General features: G+C 39.7%; 1 protein-coding gene across 2 annotated transcripts; it reads left to right on the forward strand.

The window, feature by feature from the left end:
• Nucleotides 1-2,944: 2,944 nt before the first annotated feature.
• On the forward strand, nt 2,945-23,164 carry ZC3H12B (zinc finger CCCH-type containing 12B). Of its 2 annotated transcripts, none has more exons than XM_085230362.1 (6): nt 2,945-3,082; nt 9,783-10,560; nt 15,019-15,158; nt 16,248-16,482; nt 16,573-16,679; nt 17,176-23,164. In XM_085230362.1, exons 2-6 carry the CDS (start codon nt 9,953-9,955, stop codon nt 18,594-18,596), a joined length of 2,511 nt encoding a protein of 836 aa, XP_085086488.1. In that variant the 5' UTR covers nt 2,945-3,082; nt 9,783-9,952; the 3' UTR covers nt 18,597-23,164. The 2 variants fall into 2 exon arrangements, with proteins under 2 accessions (XP_085086488.1, XP_085086489.1); XM_085230363.1 differs by lacking the exon at nt 2,945-3,082 and adding an exon at nt 3,342-4,137.
• Nucleotides 23,165-23,362: the final 198 nt, after the last annotated feature.

Consider the following 23,362-nt stretch of genomic DNA (forward strand, 5'->3'; position numbering starts at 1 on the left):
AACAGTTTTACATCTCAGCACTTTGAAAGATTTCTTCCTGAGGGATCCACAGAGTAAGTTCCTGATTCTTCACCAGTATACCCAAGCAATTACCTACCAGTTCTCCAGTTTTTATGGTCATGCTGAGTTGAAAGATCAGTACATTACAACAAATGAAAGCTCAAGGCCTACACAGCGGGGAAACTGGATCATAAAGTCTTCAACTTATGTTTACATGTACAAGCATCAGTATCATAGTCTAACGAGTACAGTGGACCACTCACCAGTCAGTAGCATGAGGCCAGTGAGCACAGCACAATTAAGTGGGATATATTACCCAACTGTTATATATGGAAGGCAAGTAAAAATGGACATAACACAGAGGAAAGCAGCAAGATTGGTAAGAGTTTTGGGAAACATGAAGGGCATCTGAACGTGACAGCACGGCCAAAGTAACATGGCACTTGTTTGATCTGCTTGAGTCAAGACTCGTGGTCACAGAACTAAATGTCTTGAGTCCGTTGCATACACAGTTGCAGACTAAAGTAAAACTGGTCCCCCTCACATGTGACTGTGCCTGGAATACTAGCAGACTAGAATATGAGGTAATAAGCAGAGCATGAGCCACAGGAGGGTCATGCTTTGACTCCAGCTCTGAGTAACTCTGGATGGAATAGACAGAGCTCGTAATAACAAGAGTCATCCTCTCTGTAAAAGCTGTCAAAAAAAGTTTTCATAACAAATAATCCACTAGTCAGATGAGAAAAGTTTACAATTTATTTAATAAGCCAAACAGAAAGGTTTGGACAGATTTCAGTAAAATTTCTGACTACAGAGTGTTTCAGTAGAAAAGGACATCTGGACATTAGAGGATTCTCTGTATCATTCTTAACTATTTACATAATGTTGTCCACATAAACCCAGGAACTGCAGATCACTGCTTTGAGGCAGGGGTTTTGAAATGATTAGCGATGAGTTATGTGGCTTATAGCCTTCTACTACAACAACCTGCTTCTTGTCATCTTCTTCAGTGTCCTCTCAGACATTCCCTCCTCGGGACTGAATGAGCTATCGTACATGAACATGAATTCAAGTGTCCTCAATAGGTGTTCATGCCAGAGAAAGCACTCAAAGGTCATTCATGAAAATTCTAACACTTGTTGTACAAATAATGAATGCACAGATGTTCTGGTATAGCAGAGAGCCTGGCTACATAGCTGTTACACCAAAGCAGGAAACAGAAATGATAGGTACGCTCACCCTGTATCCTGGGCTCACGTGAAAATCTCCAGTGGAGTGGACCTCCAGAAGAGATCCTTCCCCACTGGTGGTCAGGTTTTAAATGGGGTTCTCAGAGATGTGCAGCCAGGCTTCACCCTTTCCAGCAGCGTGGCTGAATTGCCTTCACCTGTGCTCCTGTGGCTGACTCAGTGCTTGATTCAGGTGATTAATCAGAGGTTCAGGCCGTGATTCAGCAGTGAAATGGTGTTTTCAAGATGATTTAGGAAGCCAGAGGCAGTCACAAGCAACGCTGACAGATGCAAACAGTATGCCAGCTCTGAGATCTTAAGATAATTTTATCAGCTCTTGAAGCATCGGTGATTTCTCTGGTTAATCCTTCAAAGTATGCTGTGAGAATATCCATCAATAGCTTAGATCTGGCAGTTCACACTCCTGCGTTATGGTACTCGGCACATTTCAAAGGTGAGCCTAAGTATACCTAAATTTCGCAGAATCACAGAGTTGCAGGGATTGGAAGGAACCTCAAGAGGTCAGAGTCCAACTCCCCTGCTAAAGCAGGTATTCTACAACACGTGGCTCAAGTAGGCATCCAGCTGGGTCTTGAGTATCTCCATTGAAGGAGACTCCACAATCTCCCTGGGCAACCTGTTCCAGTGCTCCGTCACCCCTCTCCTAAAGAAGTTCTTCCATGTGTGAGTACAGAACTTCCAATGTTCAAGTTTTAGGCCATTAGTCCTTGTCCTAACGCTACGCTCCATCAAGAAGAGACTGGCCTCATCCATTTGCCTCCAATCTCCCTTCAGTATTTATAAACATATATCAGATCCCCCCTCTGTCTTCTTTTCCCCAGGCTGAACAGATCCAGGTTACTCAGCCTTTCCTCACACGGGAGATGCTTCAGGCCCTTCACCATCTTTGTGGCCGTCTGCTGGACTTCTAGGAGATCCCTGTCTTTTTTGAACCAGGGAGCCCAGAACTGGACACAACAGTCTAAACGCAACCTCACCACAGCAGAGTAGAGGGGGAGGATCACTTCCCTTGATCTGCTGGCCACACTCTTAGTAATGCACCCCAGTATTCAGTCACGTCTTTTATTTCATCTTCCATCCCATTAATCTGAAAAACTGGGAAAATGCCTCTACTACTGCATGTCATCCTTCCCCCAACCACACTGATTTCAATAAAGGCACCAGATAGCCTTTTCCCCATTCTTTTATGTAACTCGAGAACATCAACCACTCGAGGACTTATTTCCAAGGGACTCTTGAGCTGTACGACGTTGGTTACGAGCAAGAGAATAACTTAATGGCGGCCTTCTTTGCCGAAACGAGCCCGAGAAGCACCGGAGCACGCCAGGTAGCGCCGCGCGTAACTGCGGCCGCCCGCGCCCGCCGCTCGCCCCGCCGTGTGGGGCGGGATAGGCGCCTGCACCGCCTTTGCGCCGGGCCGGAGCGCGTTCCTGCGGGCGGGCGGCGCGTGCGCTGCCTCCGGGAGCGCGCGGGCGCCGCGAGGAGTCGGGCGCCTGCAGCGGCGGGGGCTGGGCGTGGTTGCTAAGCGACAGCGCCCGGGCAGCGGCGTTGGCCCGGCAGAGATGAGGCGGAGGCAGCGGCCTCCGCGCTCCCGCCGGCGCTGAACCCTACTCCCGCACCTTCCCCCGTCTTTCTCCATCCCGTCCCGCCCGGGCTTTGCCGCCCCCTCCCTCCAACCCTCTTCCCTCTCCAGTCTGTCCTTCCCCCTCCATGCGGCGGGAGCGGTCGGCGTGGGGCCCGTGCCGCGGCCGCGCCGAGCCCCGCCGTCCCTCGCCTTTCCGCCGCCAGATTCCGCAAGGAGCCACGGGCGGCGTCTGCAGCGACAACAGCGGGTGAGGCCCCGGCTGAGGAAAGGGGTGGCGAGGGAAGCCGTGGGGCGGCCGGAGGAGCGGCGGCGCCCTGGCGGTGGCGGACGCCCTTTCCCGGCGCGGCACAGGGGCGCTGCTTGTCGCGAGAGAACGGCGGGGCGCCCCCTGCTGCCCGCCGGCGGTCTCCGGGCTGGGCCGCGGTTGAGGCGCGGCCTTCCGCCGCCCGCACGCCCGGCCCGAGCCGGGCGAGCCGCTGCCTTGGCGTGCGCCGCTGTGCTGTGGGCTCCGGGCGGCCGCTTGGCCTACTGCCTCCTCTTCCCGACGGCACTGCCGAATTCTGCGTGGTCCGAACCGCTCCGCGAGTGTTTTGCGGAGTAGACCGGCGCGGGGCCGTGTGGGGAGCTGACGTGGTTATCCCCGCGGGGGTTTGGATCGGGGGTCTCTTGTCTAGGCCTTTTCTGCCACCGTTCGCCAGCTGGGTGCAGAATCGGGGAATTTGCCTGGCTTCATTTAATAAGAGCAAAGCAGGGATTGTGAAGGCTGCGGTAGCATGCTGTTTAAGAAGGTGTTCTGTCTCTGAACATGAAGGGCAGCAAGAAATTTGTATGAATAGAAGCATCGTGCTTAAATAAGGAAATTACTTTTGCAGAGGGTACCTGATGATCACTACTCACATCCTTCCATTTTGCTTTATACTGCAAATGTGAATTAGAAACTGATCATTTACTACAATATAGAGGACGTTTACAGTTGTATTTCTAATCGGTTCATTTGAAAACGTTATTTTGCATAGTTTGTTTCTAATTATCGCTTAAACCCTTAGTGTATTTCACAAGACTTGTGTAATTCTTTCCCAAGTCACTAAATAATAAAATGGAATGCAAAAGCTATATCGTGTGCTCTTAAGTTGATGAATGTAGATCTAAATTAATTCTGCTTGTTTAATACATGCATTATCTTCTTTGTTTTTCAATCTTCTAGTGTGTTTTAGTGATATGTACTGTCATGAATGGAAAGGAAGAATAGAAAGAAAATGAAAATTCTGCTTGTTCGTGAATGTATGTTCAGCATATCTGCAGGTAGTTCTGTGTGCCTGGGAATATGCAGCATTAGCATGCCAGATCCATCTGATTTTGTATGCTTAATGTGTTCATTGAAGTGGATGTCTGAAGTTGTTGCTTTTGTACAGGAAGTACCTTTAATTATAGAAATACATCTTTTAATTGCCACATACTATAAATGGCACTATGTAGAGTTGAAAGGTAAATTTTACAAGTGTTGCAAAATAATCTTTGAGTCTAGCTGGAAAACTACGTTAGTATGGATGTGGAGGTAATTTTCAAACAGAACAATTGAATTGCTGTTGGAACATGTTATTTCTTTTTCACTGTCATATTTTCTGTATGTTGATTCTGTAACTGCTGATGTTTTCTGGACCTGTGTTCAGTCTTCTAAAATGGTGCTTACTGAGTTTTAATAGAAGCCCTCTGTAAAACTTCCTGAGTCAATTTCATTTTAAAAACCTCTTTAAAATGTATTTTAAATTAAAAAAAAAAAAACAAAAAAACTAGCAGCAACTGAAGTCACTAATGAAAAAGATTAGAAACAAAAGATAGAACAAAAAGAGGATGAATGAATACAATGACACCTTATATGCAGATGAACTAGTAAGAGTCAAACCTTACTGTCAACTGCAGTGAATAACTTTTGGCTTTCTGTGCCTTGATCTTTTAGGATGCTTTTTTCCAATGCAAATTATTCCACTGTAGACATCTATTACTTCTGACTTTCCTAGCCAACTGAGCTGTCATTTTGTTAAACATTTATAGTTGTACTATAGATCTGTGAGTAGTAGTCATAAAACAAATTGCTTCCATCACTTGCACTCTATTACTGTTTACTTCAAGAGCAAAAGCACTGGAGCTCTTTGGAATAAGGAAGGCAGCAGGATGGAAGTTCAGTCATAGAAGGCTTGGAAAAGTGAAGAAAAATAACTTATAAACTCAGGAAAAGTTTCTGGGTGTTGCAAGATTATAAATGGTTTAATATATTGATTCATCCATTCTCATATTATAAAAAAAAAATTGAAAGGCTGATACCTCAAGCTCACAAACAACGCTGAGACTACTCACCACTTTTGATTATGGAAGCTGCTAGACATAAAGGACTTTGAAGAGCCATATATACATGACAGGACGAGAATGCATGTGTCTGTATGTTGTATGCTTTTTTTTTTTGCAAGTTTAGCTTAAAATACTATTTTTCCAGGCATTACAAATGAGAAGTATATTTGAATATAATACTTCACACCTGCTACTGTGTTTAGTTTGTTTGGTTGTTTTTTTGTTTGATAGGCTATATTTGATGTTATGATAATGCGGGAGATTTGTCTAGAAATAAGAAAAACCACCCTTATAAATCTACAATTTCTGACACCATGACACTTAGTATGGTTTGATATATTTCAGATTTAGGGAAGAAACGGGAAAGTGTGGAGCTAAGCAACATAGGATCTCTTAAGATTTAGCTTTATTGTTCTGAGATGAGCAGTTTGTTCATGAGATTGGTCATAACAAAAACTTCATTTGCTATCAGTCTCCACTCAAATACATATATTCTTTCTATATTTGAAGTCTTCAGCTAAATGTATTTTTGTTTTAAGGGTAGCTGCTTGTAACACTATGATGTGATGGAAGGTACAGTAGTAATAGTGGGGTGGCAAAGTTCTTTCTTAGGCTGCAGCAAATGAGGACAAGCCCAAATGCAGCAACTATGAATGCAGAATTAAAGGGAAAAAAAATTGCTTACCTTTGGAAGGTATCAGATATATAGGGATCTCCAGAGAGATTCCCTCACCTCCACTGCCAACCCTTAAATGAGGTCTGTGCAGGGGTGGATCCTGGCTCCATCCCTTCCATCACTCATGCATTGCTTGTACCTCAGCTCCCCTGTGCTGGCCCTACCTTCCCACCAGGTGCTCAATCACTGCTTCAGGCCATGACTTAGCATTCCTGCTACACTACACCTGTATTTAATTTTCTTAAATGACTTACTTTTGACTTTGTTTGCTAGCATACTAGGTTGAATCATCATGTCAAAAGAAAATCTAGTCTTTACATTGTTTGTTCTGTGACTCCTTTAGAATTTTATGAGGATATAATGATCAATGGCTTAATGTCCAGATGGAGATCAGTGATGAGTGGCATCCCTCAGGGGGTTGTGCGGGAGCTGATACTCTTATGTCTTCATCAATGACATCGACAGTGGTATTGAGTTGCACAAAGTTTCTGGATAACACCATGCCTGATGTGGTTGATGTGCCTGAGGGATGGGATGCCATTCAGAGAGACCTAGACAGGCTGAACAGTGAGCACAGGAGAACCTCATGAGGTTCAACAAAGCCAGGTACAAAGTCTTGCACCTTGGTCATGGCAACCCCCACTATTAAAACAAGCTGGGGGTCAAAAAAATTTAGCACAGCCTTGCCAAAAAGGACTTGGGGGTTGTGGTGGATGATAAGCTGGACATCAATCAGCAGTGTACAGTCACAGCCCAGAAAGCCAACCATATCCTGAGCTGCATAAAAAGAAGCATGGTTGGCAGGTCGACACAGATGATCCTGCTCCTCTACTCTGCACTGGTGAGGCCTCACCTGGAATACTACATTCAGATGTGGAGTCCTCAGTACAGAAAAACAAAGACATGGAGTGCTAATAACAGGGTCAGAATATCAACCTTACGTTATGGCATAAAGTTTAAACTTCAGTTATTTTTTAGTAAGAGCATCAACAAGAAATTTAATGTATTTATTCCTTTAAAGAGCCCACAGTCACAGCCAAGTCATATAGAAATTATTTTCTTAGAGTTTCTAAACCATGAACCACGTGAAACCCTAACCCTAGTTCTCCCCTCCTCCCTCCTTTTTTAAGGTTCTTTGCAAAGTCTTTTCCAATGGATACTTTCGCCCATATGTAGGTCATCTATCTTTAAAGAGTGAAATATATGCTATAGCATAGGGATTTACTATTTCATTTTTGAAAGCAAAAATTTATTTTTCTTGGAGATGAACACTGCCATCACCACAGCAATGAAAGAATCTGAGATCAAAGAAGAAATTAGATTGGAATCTATTCATCTAATCCAACGTGCTGCTTAAAGCAGATGAATTAGTGACTTGATGTTGTTTTTACAATAGCAACAGACCTGAAAACCTCCAGTTAAAAGACACCATTAAAAGCATTCTTATTTATTTCTATAAAGATAATGCTCAATGCTAACTCAATGGGATGTCTTTTTCTGCTTCTAACTCTTTGTTTAGTAGCTTCTGAAGTGGTTGTGTATCAGAAAGCATAAGTCCTACATGCTAAGTTTATCCTCCCACTTGGTGGGTAGCATAGCTTGCACATAAGGGTCCAGTCAATATATTGAGAACTTTAGAAACTGGATAACCTTTGTTTTCAGATTTCTGAAAGATTGTTTTATTATTGGGTGAAACTTTTAGTTAAAGTACAACAACCACAGCGTTAGAGGTGCCCTCCAGCTATACTAGATGCACCTTTCCCTTCCCCCTCAAGAAAGTCCAATAATTACTTCCAGACCCTGGATTTAGCAGTGTTGCACAGTGGAGTAACCCCCCTCAGTGCACATTAACTATTTCTCCTATTGTTTTCTAGTTTGGCAGTAACTAAGAGCCATTGTGGTTTCTTGGGAAGCTAAAAATAAGATTTTAAAAACACTTTCTACAATTAACAAATGTACAGTTAGAAGAGTGGTGTGGTTAGGGTGGTATTTTACAGGTTTATGTTTAGAAAGATAATTGTGGTGGAAAGAGACAATCAAAAATAAATGAAATGCTCACCCATATCCTAGGCTTGCAGTAGAAACTCCAAATGAAGGAATCCCCAGAAAGAGATTCTTCCCTAATGGCAGTCAGCCCTTAAATGGGGTCCAGGAGAGGTGCAGCCAGGCTCCAGTCCTTGCTGTCACACCGCTGAACTGCCTTCACCTGTGCTCCCACAGCTGACTCAGTCCTTGCCTCAGGTGATCAGTGGTTCAGGCCATGACTCAACAGTTCCCACACATGCTGGAATACAGCCTATTTGATAAAGCTCCATATATAATCAGTCCAAATATTTAGTTGATTTTTTGAGAAAAACTTTGTCAACTTTTAATTCTTTCCTGTAGCCTGAAGTAGTAGAAGAGACCTGGGAGGAAATGATAAAGATGCTTGAAAGAGATGTGAATTTATTACTTGTTACACTAAGTGATTGCACAAGTGAGGTGTGTGAGGGAGCCAATTAGAAAAGGACATATTTGGCCATCTTCATTCTGGTGCCAAAGTCATGCCTATTTTGTGTCACAAAAATTCTCATAGCAGTCTTGCAAGAGAGCTTTTCATACATCCAGAGCTTACATCAATCTGCAGCATTCTTCAGAACACAAAGGTAACAAGCAAAAGTATATTTGAGAACTGCTGCCAGTACTAGGGCTTCTGTTGTGATTGCTGTTTAAATCCAGGATCGTGTTCCTCATACAGATAACTTTAAAACGGTTGGTTCTCTTTGAGAATTAGATATGTTTGCCTTTTTATCTCTTTCACTCTTGTTTTTGTCTGTAGCTACATCTAAAGGAGGTGACTTTAACAAAAGCAAAATTTGATTTGAAATAAGTAGCTTCATCATGACAATTACATTGGTTTTTGTCATTCTTGTTGAATGCTACATTCTCAGTCTGCCGTTTTATAAAGGAAAGCAGGACTTGAAACTTTCTGAAAGTAGGCCTCTTGTTAATTTGGTTAGCTTGTCAACTCTCCTGTCAAGTAGTTGAACTACTGTTCTGCCTTAAATGCTGACTTACTAATTCCTTCTATTCTCCATATTTCTCAATGAATTTTATTTAGTTATCCATATTTATCTAAAGGTCCAAAATGACAATTTTCTCTAAAACATGCACTGCTATTGCTTTTAAAAACTGTTTTTCCAGGCTCCATTTCATCCTTTCATAGGTCACCTTGATGTTTACTTTGTCAGACCTCTCAATAGGATTCCTTGAACACTTCTGGTATAAGACAGAAACTGCGTGTATCCTGACTTTCTGAGAAAATGCAGCAGAATCCATCCTTGATTTTAGAAATTTCAGTGCAGTAGACACAGTAAACGAAAAGCACAAAATGATCATTGCATAGAACCTTTCTGCATGTTTGTATTGACCTTTTTTTTTTTTCCATGTCTAGCTGCCAGTTTGCACTAAACTTAAGGAGGTTTTGCTTATCAACTCTGGTAGTAAAACGTTTCTGAAACAGACTAAAACGGTTTGTATTAGATTTTGTACATACAGGAACTCCACACTGTGTTGCTGAAGCAGACAGGCTGTTCATGCTGTAGAAGGCTACAAAAAACAGCTTTCTAGTGAAAGTTTTGGGTCACTTTTTTATTTTTTAAATCCCATCTAAAATATTAGTAAGATCTATTAATTACAGCTGTACGTGTATAGCATGGGAAGTAAATTTTACGTGTGGAGATATTGTGGAAGGGAAAAATAATTTAATTTGTGACTAAAGATTCAACAGAGTTGCTTGCTTTATCATTATCAACCTTAACATGGAAATTGAAGTGACTAGAGAACTCTATTTACTTGTAAACAAAATTACTGTAGTCAAGTATTTTGCAAAATTTTACAAAAGTTGTTTTTTGTTGTTGTTGTTTTTTTGTTTTTTTTTTTAAAGGATCTTCATGTTGGTGTTGTTTATGCCAGAACATAATAAGCAAGGCAAATTAGCTCCAGTCTTGTGTAAACTTTGTGTAACTAGCAAACACAATGCAATTGAGTATGAAACTCAGGTGACTTTGGAAATGAAGGAAAAGTTCTGAGCTCTCTGACTGGAAGCTGAACGTGATGACGGCCTGGTCTATGGTAGGGAAACTGAAAATGGAGAAGAGGCACTCCAGAGAAGACAGAAATGTGGAACAAGATGCTGGGGAATGCAGTGCTGAATCTGAGGAATGGACAAGCTCAGAAAGTGAACCTGAGCAACCGTACTTCCAAAGCAGCTGCAGCAGTATTCCATGGAGAGAAAAAGAGGTTTCCACTAAACCACATCGGCCACTCTGTCGCTCCCCGTGCTTGGATCGCCCAAGTTTTTCACAGAGCAGTATCACGCAAGACTTGAAACTAGAGGAATGCAAAACAAATTTGGACAAGGAATACCAAGCCAAAATGGATTTTGCTTTAAAGCTTGGGTATGCAGGAGATCAGATCCAGGCTGTACTGAATAAACTGGGAGCAGATGCGCTCATCAATGATGTTCTGGCAGAACTTGTGAGACTTGGTAACAAAAGTGAATCAGAGGGACAGAACAGCAGTAGTACCACTAATACTCTGGTGCCAAGAGGTCCTTGCCCAAAGGAAATAACAAGCCCTGAATTGTCACTTGAAGATGAAGTTGTGGATAACAGTGATAACTTGAGGCCAATTGTCATTGATGGAAGCAATGTGGCTATGAGGTGGGTCTCCCTCTTGCAACATGTGAAAAGAAGAAAATGACAAAAAATATTGAAAAATCTGTATTGGTGCTGGGGAATTTAACTGTACTATGCTGTGTTTTGTTTTATTTAAGTCCTAAAGCAATATTGAAAAATAATAATGTCCAGAGGCAATCGAACAGGGGAGTTAAAAATAGTTTTAAATGACATTAATATATGCCGATGGTGTGCGCTGGACTTCAGAAAAGTTGAACTACTGCTGATCAAGCCTATTCAGAAGTCAAAGCAATTTAGCAATGTCAGTACAGGGCTATGCATGAGCTTAACCTGCTGACTCACACAGCTGTGGTACTTGTGAATTCAGATGCGCGTAAGCACAAGGCTACTTGAGTCTACACTACTCAAGCTGAGGTTAACATGGATCTGTACTGGATCTTATAAGGGATGGAGTTAACTTTCCCCACAGCAGCCCAAACCATGTTGTGATTTGCAGCATTGCTATTGCACCAGTATTTTGATTGTTGCAGAGCAGTGCTGGCACAGCATCAATGCCATCTCTCCAAACCCCACCTCCCTTGGCCAGTAGCCTGAGGGTGGGCAAAAGGTGGGGAAGGGACATTACTGTTACAGCTGACATAAATAGACCAAGCAGATATTCCAGACTATGACATCATGCTCAGCAATAAAAGCTCTGGGGAAGGAGGAGAAAGCCAACTGTATCGTGGGCTGCATAAAAAGCAGCGTGTCCAGTAGGTCAAGGGAGGTGATTCTCCCTTGCGAAAGCCCACCTAGAGTACTGCATTCAGCTCTGAGTTCCCCAGCACAAGAAAAATGTGGACTTTAAAGTGGTTCTAGAGGAGGGCCACAAAGTGGCAGGCCTGAAACACCTGTTCTACAAAGAAAGACAGAGAGCCAGAGTTGTTTAATTTGGAGAAGGCTCCAAGACAATCTTTCAATGCATAAAGTGGGTTTATAAGAAAGACAGACTTTTTTTTTTTTTTTTTTTTTTTTTACAAGTATATGTAGTGATAGGACAAGGGTTAATGGTTTTATACTGAAAGAGAGTAGATTTAGATTAGGCATTAAGAAGAAATTCTACACTGTGAGGTCAGTGAAAAACTGGCACAGGCTGCCCAGATGGCCCATTCCTGAAAGTATTCAAGGTAAGGCTGGATGGGCTTCTATGCAGCCTGATATATAATGATATATAATCCCTGTTCATGGCAGCACAGTTAGATTAGATGATCTTTAAAGGTCCCTTCCAAAATAAACCATTCTATGATTCTGATTCTCATTACGTACACATTTGTCTTCCCAAGCAACCACTTCCCAATAAGTGGAAGAACTTTGCATGCTGATGAGAAGTAGAAATAAGAAGCGTTTGCTTCTGTGCCACCTTTGCTTTTATTTCATTGAACTCCTGTCTCAGACCTGCTAGGATTTATTTTTTTCCTCCATCTCATTTTCTCCCACCTCTTAGTAGGGTGAGTGGGAGAACAACTGCGGTACTTGCCTGCCTATTAGCACTAAGCTACACCACAAACCAAAAAGATATTTCTGTAAACCAACATCACCAGTATTGATTTTATTTATTTATTTTTTTTTTACTGTTTGTTATATTTTCAGTCTCTGTACTGCCTGAATAACTCCTGAGCCCTGTGTGACAGCAGCTGGCAAAAATTGTATACTCTTATTACTGCATACCTGTGAATACTGTGTTTATGAAATAAATTGTGTATACATTTGAAAATATAAAAGAATATTATATTCTGTGAAATCCGAAAAGGGTACAGAAAATCACTTTAGCGATGCTTTTGCATTAATAATTTAAGTTGCAAGGATTTGGAATATGCTGGTTTTCCGTAAGCCTTAGTTATACTTCTGGTATTAGATCCCTGACTGCTTTAATCTGTTTCAGTGTTACTTTCTCCAATGTTTTGAGCCCAAGAAGAACATGCATTCCGCTCTAGTCCAGTAATCTGTGATGTTTTTCTCCAATAAATATAATTTTGAGTTATAATTCATAAAATAATACTAGAGACCTCTTCAGTAAAATGCTAATCTCTTAATAATTCAGCATTCTTGTATAGGCTGAGAATACCAGAAAAGTGAAAGAATAACAAAGTTTTCGCCTTCAAAAAAGGTGCATTGATGATGCAAATTGTAGCCCTTAAGGTAAAAAACATAGTTAATGGTGCCTATGTAAGAACACTTCCATTTTCAGTGTAGAATTTTTCTTGAACATTTTTGGGGGATGCTACACAGAACTGACAGCTTGTATCTGGATGGTATGGCAACTGGATACTGCTACAAACAAATGCCAGTTGCTTTGATCTGTGGGTGGCATTCCTAGCATTTCGTAGAGCTACAAGAGTCTCCTTAATTACAGCCAATTACTTGGACTGCTCCCACACGTGGGGGCATCTATAGGAAAGTCCTCTCCTGTATTTCTCACTGCTAGCTAGCTCTCTTGGTTATTTCTGGTAAGAAGTGTCACGTGGCTTTTATAGCACTCTGGAACACTCCCTGAGGAGCCTGCTCAACCAGTCTTTGAAAGCAAGGACACTGTTCCTCAATACAGCATCACTGATCTGATTGAGTTAACACCTTTTGCAGCAAACGGAATGATCTGAATAAATTAATATAGAAGTCCTGGCGAGAATATTGAGCTGGGCAGCTCCAATGCTGTGTCATAGCTGATGAAAAACTGCATCTGTCTTGAGGAAGTAAACAGTTTTGAATGAAAACGTTTTGAGAAAAGTACGTCAAAGAGCATAACGTTGGCTTACCAGTCTGCTCTTTTCAAATGCAATTTATAAGTAGTTCACATTGCTAACTAAAGTGTGACAAAGGGTGGATTATTAGTTTTTCTTCAGTAAGAGAGTCAACCTTATTTTTTTCCCTTAAGTATTTTTTCTTCCTCAATATCGCCATATAGAAACAATATATACACTCTTTTTCAAAGAAAGTGTTAGCTTGAATCTAAATATGAAATCCATAATGCAATCTATACATCTTAGATATGTAGAATAAATACTAAGAACATAATGTTTAATATATGTCCTCTCTACGGTTAACAAATGTACGGTTGGAAAAGTAGCATGGTTAGGAGGGCACTTTATGGGTGGTATAGTTAGATTATTGTGGTGGAAAAGACAATCAAAGAAGAAATGCTCACCCATATCCAAGGATCTAGGCTTGCAGTGGAAAGCTCCAAACAGGAGGGATGGATCTCCAGAAAGAGATACTTCCCCAGTGGCAGTCAGCCCTTAAATGGGGTCCAGGAGAGGTGCAACCAGGCTCCAATCCTTGCTGTCACACCGCTGAACTGCCTTCACCTGTGCTCCCACAGCTGACTCAGTCCTTGCCTCAGATGATCAATCAGTGGTTCAGGCTGTGACTCAACAGTTCTCATTACAGTCCTCGTATATTATTCAGGTACCTCTTAACTGTTTTCTGAAAAGATCTACAATAAACTTGAAGAATTGTGTTTCATGTTTAACAAATCAACCTGTAAAGTAGACTGAATAAGATTCATAATTAAGATTCTAGTTAGTGTCTTTCAAGTATCTATTCTTTCTTTGTAAAAACTTTTAATGCCATTTTATAAATGGAAATGATATTATACAGCTGCTTCAAACACTCTCAATTCTATACAATTATAGAGACTCAAGTATGTTGCAGAAAACAAGTTTTTGAGTAGTCAGAGAAGGGAAGAAGGAACTTGAAGAACTTTTACAGAGTCATTTCTCTCTAAAAAAAAAGTATTTTTTAATCTAGATGTTTTGAAAGCATCTGTTCCTCATAACAGTCAGCATCACTAGTTCATTTATTTTTATTATTGCTAACTTTTTTATAGCACTATTTTAGATTAGCTCAATTTTTTGCAGAAGGCGAGATTTTTCAATAGATCAGCTAATAAAATGAAAAAGTAGAAAAAACCATTTTGTAGTGTGATGTGATGTGCAAGAATGACAGCAGAGCAGCAGAATTCCAGACTACAGCAAGGGAGATTCACTTAAACACAACAGCTGTTAGCACAGAAATAAAGAGGAGGGGGAAGAGAAAAAAAAAAAAAAAAAAAAAAAGCCTCAGGTACACAGAGACTTCCAGAGAGATACCCTCACCTCCACTGCCAGCTCTAAAATGAAGTCTGGAAGGGGTGGATCCTGGCCCCATCCCTTCTGGTCACGCAGGTACATTGCATACACCTCAGCTCCCCTGGGCCACCAGTGCTCAATCACTGCCTCATGCCATTACTTAGCATTTCTACTGCGCTTCTGCGTTAGGATTATTCTATAACAGTTTTGTATTTGCCTGGTCTCTATAAATTCTATTTCCCTTATTTACCTACATCATGATAGCTTTAAAAGGAAAAACAACAACAATAAAACCCAAAGTCAAAACTTTTATGTTTGCTGTTTCTGAGTTTTCTGGTTTTTTTGTTGTTCCTTTGTTGGTTTTTTTTTTTTTCTTCAGCCATGGAAACAAAGAAGGATTTTCCTGTCGGGGAATTCAACTAGCTGTTGATTGGTTTCTGGAAAAAGGACATAAAGATATCACTGTGTTTGTACCTGCATGGAGAAAAGAACAGTCTAGACCAGATGCACCAATTACAGGTAACAGGTCAAGATTTTCTTTGACTTTTTGGTTCAAGTAAATAAATATGTTACATTAAGACAGAACTGTGTCATTTTTCTAATGAGAACTACATGCTAAGCTGTGGCCATGGTGTTGCTTGCACTCAACTAAGAACAAAACAATTTCCCTGGTGAGGAGCAGTTAAGTATTTGCATCTGAAAAAAAAAAAAAAATCTTTTTTGAAATATAACTGGATCATGTCAATGCTCTTGAGAGGAGATACAATTTTAGCAAATGTTAAGTGGACAGAGAATAATTCTTAGTTGCTGGGCTAGTAGAAAATAAGTAGTATCTCGCCAGGGACTCTTACTAATGCTATCTTGAACACTGAAGAAGCAGAATATATTTTGACCCCATTTGCGGTACTTACATTTTAACTCCGAGCTAACAAGAAGGCAGTAATAACTGAGTAATCATAGAATGGCCTGGGTTGAAAAGGACCTCAAAGATCATGTAGTTCCAACCCCCTGCTGTTTGCAGGTCACCAACCAGCAGACCAGGCTGCCCAGAGCCACATCCAGCCTGGCCTTGAATGCCTGCAGGGATGGGGCATCCACAGCCTCCTTGGGCAACCTGTTCCAGTGCCTCACCACCCTCTGTGTGAAAAACTTCCTCCTCATATCCAACCTAAACCTCCTCTGTCTCAGTTTAAAACCATTCCCCCTTGTCCTATCACCATCCACCCTCGTAAACAGCTGTTCCCCTTCCTTTTTATACGTTACCTTCAAGTATTGGAAGGCCACAATGAGATTTCCCTGGAGCCTTCTCTTCTCCAAGCTAAACAAGCTCAGTTCTTGACATGTACCTTTTCTAACTGTTCCTGAATATAGTTATTTACAGAGGAGTACAGTGATTATGAAGCTTAAATACAGGATATTTACTTAGTGCTTTGAAAGCTCAGAAATGTCATTCTCCTTCTAGGTTTTTTCGTTGTTCTTTTAAATGAGGATTATATATGCACATAATAACAAAATTATTTCTCAGAAAAGAGGAAAAGTTTAGTATTTCAAGGGCTGTATTTCTTTACAAATGTTTAAAGAAGTTGCTTAAGTAAACTTATTTTACAGATCAAGAAATCTTACGGAAATTGGAGAAAGAAAAAATTCTTGTTTTTACCCCATCTCGAAGAGTTCAGGGAAGAAGAGTAGTTTGCTACGATGATCGATTCATAGTAAAGCTTGCTTTTGACTCAGATGGCATAATTGTATCAAATGACAACTATCGAGATCTTCAAAATGAAAAACCAGAATGGAAGAAGTTCATAGAAGAGCGGCTGTTAATGTATTCTTTTGTGAATGATAAGTATGTTTTTTCCTTCAAAAATTAAGAGAATTTGCCAATTCTGAACCCTCAGTAAAAGCTGAAATTCAAATTTTGTTTCTTTCCCATTAGATTTATGCCTCCTGATGATCCTCTAGGACGCCATGGTCCAAGCCTTGAAAATTTCTTAAGGAAAAGGCCAGTTATTCCCGAACATAAAAAACAACCGTGTCCCTATGGTAAGTGCTTAAGCCATATAGATGTGCTCTATTCAAAGGTAGGTGAAGCGAGCAATTAATTAACATTTTGTCATTACTAGCCATCGAAGCACCATATCCTTTATTATATCCATCACGCACATATTAATAAAAATAATATAGCAAAAAATTAAGGCTATCACAGCTTTTTGCTATTTTTTTCTGGTTTGTATTCAATAAAAGAGGTTTATAACTACACAAACTGTGTTAGGAATGTTTTGTTTTATAGAGCATTGAGTATGTTGTCAGTATTGAACTCATGAATGGTAGGAAGAAAAGTGATTTGTCTTGCCCTTTACGCAGTGATATACCTGGTTATAGGTAGTAGCAGTCTGTGACTGCCTGCACATATAATTATTCTTAACAATGATAATACAGAAACATTACAATTAAGAAAAAGTGAAAGGTATGAAGAAAAAGGTAGCAGGTGGTAGTATCAATTTTTGGTTTATTTAACTTGAAATCACTTTTCTTACAGGTAAAAAGTGCACCTATGGGCACAAATGTAAATATTACCACCCAGAACGGGCAAACCAGCCTCAAAGGTCAGTAGCGGATGAGCTTCGAATAAGTGCCAAATTATCTGCTGTGAAAACAATGAGTGAGGGAGCCTTGGCTAAATGTGGCACAGGGCCCTCCAGCTCCAAAGGAGAGATCAATTCTGAAGTGAAACGCATTGCCCCAAAGCGTCAGTCAGATCCAAGCATTAGATCAGTAGCTGTGGAGCCTGAGGAAAAGTTAACAGTAGCCCGGAAGTCCGAGGCCAACTCTGTCCCATCTCTGGTTTCTGCATTAAGTGTACCAACGCTCCCTCCACCAAAAAGCCATGCAGCTGGTGCATTAAATACTCGTTCTGCAAGCAGTCCAGTGCCAGGTTCCTCACAGTTCACGCATCAGAAATCCTCACTGGAACATATGTCCAGTGTGCAATATCCTCCAATATTAGTCACCAATAGCCATGGCACCTCAGTTAGTTACACTGACCAGTATCCCAAATACGAATCGTTAGGGGACCATGGCTATTATTCCTTACTCAGTGATTTCTCCAACTTGAGCATAAGTAGTATGCATAACACAGATTATTATGGGGCTGATATGGACCAGGGGATGTATTCTAGAAACTCAAGCCCCTGTCCTGACAATTGCTTAAGCCATACAAGTAATGATTCTTATTCCTCTTACAATGACTTGTATCTGGGTGTAGCAGATGCCAGTCCAGAAGATAATGTGAAGATCCACAGACTGACATCGCAAAATCGTCTTCAGCCTTTTCCCCATGGTTACCATGAAGCCTTAAATAGAGTTCAGAGTTTTGGAACTGAAGAGCCTAAACAATCCCTTCGCAAACAGTCTGTTTCCCACTTAGGCCTGCATGCCCAGCATCCAGTTGTTGGAGCACGGTCCAGTTGTCCAGGAGAATACCCTGTGCCTCAAAATATTCATCCATCAACTGCACAATCAAGCCGTGCCTTGGTCATGACAAGAATGGATAGCATTTCTGACTCACGGCTTTATGAAAGTAATCCTACAAGGCAGAGAAGACCACCTCTGTGTCGAGAACAGCATGCTAGTTGGGATCCATTACCGTGTGCAACAGAATCTTATACTTATCATTCATATCCACTGAGTAACAATCTCATGCAGCCATGTTACGAACCTGTAATGGTAAGAAGCATGCCTGAGAAGATGGAGCAACTGTGGAGGAATCCATGGATTGGGATATGTGGTGAGCCACAGGAACCACATATTATCCCAGAACATCAGTATCAAACATACAAGAATCTCTGCAATATCTTCCCACCAGGCATTGTCCTTTCTGTGATGGAAAAGAATCCCCACATGACAGATGCACAACAGCTGGCAGCTATGATTGTTGCCAAATTAAGAACAGGGCGTTGAAATGTTATAACCTCTTTTGTATAAATGAAACTATACAGCACATAGGAACTGGTAGAAAAATTATATAAAGAAGGAAGTAGGCAAATCTATTGTAAATATTTTCTAATAAGGTAGGATAAACTTCTGTATACAGTAGTTGTTGTATATGTATTGAGGCACTATTTAAGAGTTGATTGTATTGTAAATTTTAAGATTTTAAAAATAGAGATTTTTAACAGTATTTTACAGGAAATGCATACCTTGCTGCATGGATAGTTCATGAAGAACTACAATGTCACATTCAGTGTCTCAAAGCTTTTAATACAAAATTATTATTAGCAGTTATATTGCATGTATTAATGTACACTTTCAATTTGATTATAAATACCTAATTGGCCTTTCAAAGCATGCTGTATACAATCCCAGATGATTTCTAGGGTTTCAGCTTTGCCATTTGACACCGCCTTATTGGTACCTCAAGTATTGAAGAAAAATAACTTGACAAAAATTACTCAATTTGTAAAATGTTGAATCTTTTTCAGTTTTTGGATGTTAATATTGTTGGTATTTCTTAAATTTCAAAACTGTTCCCCATGAGTTTATTACAGTTACTTCAGTCCAACAGAAGCCAAATACTTCATTAAATCAGGACCAAAACATTAAGGAATATGTAGGCGTGCTAAAACTAAAATATGTTTTAACTGTAGCTTCCTTCTTCAGAATTGCCTGTCAGCTGTGCAGTAAGCAGCTGCTGCTCCAGATGATTAGAGAAGATGAAAGAAAATTGTCAGTTGAGTATAAATTGGATTACTCAGACTCAAATAGCAGGAACTGAAAGTTAATGCAGAAACTCATCAGTAACTACAGCCCTTCTGTGGGCAAAGATGGCATTTAACATGCAAAATGGCCATAGAAGATCAGCCTATAAAAGGAGTGGCTGTTTCTTGAAAAGAGATGCTACAGTTCAGGTTTGTGGCAAAGCTTGCTTGGTTTTGCTCTTCAGATCCACGCAGAGGTGTGCATTTGCCTCATGAACGTTTCTAAAATTTCTGTTTCAACAAGTAAGATGATTTTGTGTGGCATTGTTTGCTCAACTGGTATTTTGCTCAGGGTGGGAACCTTTGTAGCTAAATGTCTCCAAAAGAGGCGTTTCTTGTTTTTTAAGCTGCACTGACTGAACGCCCTTTTTTGACTCCATTGTATATTTCAACATTTTGAACCATTACTAACTCGATATGTCTCGAGCTAGGACTTAATGACTTCTACTGTAGTTTTTTTCATGAAAGCTGAGAAGGCCTAGTTTATGGCCTTTTGTTTCTTCATGAGAAGGTGTGACACTGCCTAAATGTTTCTTACTGTGAAACACACGGAATGTGAGGCTGCAGTCAGGGTTGTTTCTGGTGTTTTGATAACGGCTTGCATGCTGCTTTCTCACTCTCTGTTTGTCTAAGGAACAAAACAACATCATTTCCACATTTGCATTACTGTATAAATGGTTTGATTCACAACATTGTGAAGCTATTTATCGTGGGCAAAATGTATTCCTGCAAGTCAAAAGCAACAAAGAAAACCATTATAGGTGCGATGACAGTTAATGTACTGATAATCAATAACCATTTCATTTCACACATGACAAATACTCTTCTGTTGGTACAGGGAACAAATATAATGACCATGTCATTACATATTTGAGTTAACTTGAAGGTGATTTGTGCTTACACTCAGTGTTTAAAAATAACTATGTTTTAATTAGTTGGTTATTGTCACTGTTAATAGTGAAAGTAAATCTTTGGATACCTACAGTAGCTGGAGGGAACAGATTTAACTCTTGACCAATATCCAAAAACATTTCTTATTAACCAACATTTTAGATTTTTAATTTGCAATTAATTCTTATTCTCTTGCATGGTATTAAGCAGCTGAGAGCAATGCCTCAAATAACCAGAAATGACCTTTTGTTTGTTGATACAAATTGTATCTCTTTTTCTTGATTGTATAAAAACTGTTTAAAAAAACAAAAAAAAAAAAAAACACAAAAAAAAACTAACAACCCATAAACCTCTAGGTTAACTTCAGTATTACATGTTCACCGTAATGTTTGTGACACCATGTGTCACACAGAAGTAGCCCATGAGTAATTATGATTTTCTGTTATTTAAAATGGGCACTTAAAGTTTATAGATGAGCAAGACAACTTGTCAGAACTGGTTTATTATGTGCACAGATACTGTGTGTACACCTCAAAGCATTACATGGTTATCTTTAGTCTATTGAGCAGATACATCCTTGCACTAAATCTTATGTAAAAATGTTGCTGTTAACTCATCTGCATGTGTTTAAAAAGTAACAATATAATTACTGTAGACCCTGCTTTATTCTAAACACATTAATTTATAATTTATTTAGGCTTAAAATGAAGTTTATTTTGCACTCACATTTTTCCATCTTGCATGGAATTAAATATTTGTATGTAAAAACACGTTTGTCCCCTTTTTCTCCCATTATAAAGGTAAGCTATCTTAAGAGGGCTTGGTGCGTGTTTTTGATATTTTAATGTGTGGAAGCCTGAGCAGAAGTTACTGTATGAAGCCGTGCGTGATTTATGGAGATAGCCATTTTTGTAGGACTTGTCTAGTTGTTTTCATGTTCACAAACTGTTGTCTTACTGATAAAAAAAAAAGGGATCATTATAAACAGAAAAGCTATGGTACTGCTAACATGCATACCATTTCTGTAAGGCACTTTGAAAGCTAATTGTCTTTTTATAAAAAGCTATTTGCATCCATCCTATGTGGAGTTTCTGAATGGGCAGTGTAGCCTTGTGCAAATAATTTGCAGATGTGCTTGTTTAGTCCACCTTAGAGGAAATGAAACTTTTATATGTGATGTAGTCTTTCCTAATCCATTAGTTAAGTGACAATTCCAATATCTGCATCTGTTCTCAGATATGTTTACAAGCCAATTCAAAACACTGACACGTGAATTAATCTTCAGCGCAAAAGCTTAGATTTCTTCTTACATGGAAGAGTTGATCTTATTAACACATGATCATAACTGTCTATATTGTAAATATAAGACTGTATAAATGCTCTTTCTGAGAGCATGGTACTCAGATGTTTTTAAAACTGTAAGTAAGCAGTTCTAGAAACTGTATTTTAATAAAATCCAAAAGATTCTAGCTGAGGAACTGCAAAAAGAAATAAAGTACTAAGATGAAATCTTGCAAGACAACGGCATACATTAGTGGAGCCAGTGCTTACTCTAGGCATTCTGAATTACTGATCTTTAGTCTTCAGCTGTATTACTTTCACATAATTTATCACTTAAGAGTGCATAACGTTAAATTCTTGATTCAAAACTCAAATGCTTTATTGAAAGTCAGTCTAATTTTGTGTTTTTGTAGTAACTACATGTTAGTAATATATTAAGTTGTACATATAGAACATTTGACTACTGTTAGTCCTGTTGTTGTCTTATTGAGCTACAGTAGTGGGCTTTATTCATTTGTAGAATTAAACATTACTGTTTAATTGTTGTAAAATTTTATAAATCTCTTTGGGTTATTTTGGTTGACCCAAATATAATGTAAGTCTCAATGACAAAATGAGTGAAAAATGGATGTTAAGCCAATATGTGGTATTTATAAAACACTGTAGTAAGTGTGCAAATGCTCTAGATTGCAGTTGCATGGATATCATTCACTAGCATGAGTCTGTTTAGCTTTTTGTAAAAATCTTTTAAATTTAAACTCTTGAAAATAGTAAGTGGGCATATGGTTGCTTAGGCCAAGCAAAAGAATCCTCAGAAAACGACAAAAAACAAAGTCTCTATTTAAGTAGGTTCTCCATACACACTGTTAATGCCAGTTTGCCTCAAACTCTGAATTTTGGCATTTTGGAATTCTTACTGATAAAGCCAGAACATGCAAAGAATAAATGTGAGCTGATAAGCCTGTTTAAAACTTGGTTGGTCGGTGGTGTGCATGCATACCTGTGACATCCACCAAGCTACTGTCAGGAACATTTCAGGGAACACATTTTGAGTGCAGTCATTCTAAAAATTCCATGCTAAGAAGAAGGTATGAGCTTCATTTCTGTGCCCATTTGGCCCACAGAAATACTGCTTTTTCTTGGCTTGCCAAAAGTTAACATGAAACATTGGTACCAGACTCGTATTAGCCAGATCGTGGGATCTGTCATTATTACTGCTACAGTTCAGCATTCAGCATCAATGCCCCTTTGATGCACCCCATAGCAGGCTGTGTGACAGAGCCGTAATAATGGTGTTCCTTGCAATACTTAAACAGGAAAAAAATACAAGTTTGCTGTTACTTAAACTATTCTCATGCCAGTGTTTGCTTAGCCTCTGAAGATCTATTATATAGTCTCTATGATTTTGGTCTTTGGTATTTTGAAGTTTGTAAACATACTAAAATTGAGAGGAATCCAAAATTAATACAGTCTATTACCTGTAGCCTCCCTGCTCTGCGTAGAAGGTTTGCACAGCTGTTTAAATCATATGAAATGTTATACTTTGAATTTACCTATATAAAACATGCTTATTTAATAAAACTGAGAGCCACTGGATAATTTGTTTCTAGCCTTTTTTTTTTTTTTTTTTTTGCCAATTCTCTCTTAAGAGAGCCTCAGAAGAGCTTTTTGTCCAAAACAACTGTCACAACACATCTAGGCTATCTCTCAATATTCCTCGTTGATTTACAGGAAGAATACCCAAATTGTTAAGTCATACACAATGCTCTGCTTGTGTTTAAATCTGCGTAGGAAAAG

This window comes from Meleagris gallopavo, chromosome 9 (genome assembly GCF_905368555.1).
Source record: "Meleagris gallopavo chromosome 9, MGAL_WU_HG_1.1, whole genome shotgun sequence".
NCBI lineage: Eukaryota > Metazoa > Chordata > Aves > Galliformes > Phasianidae > Meleagris > Meleagris gallopavo.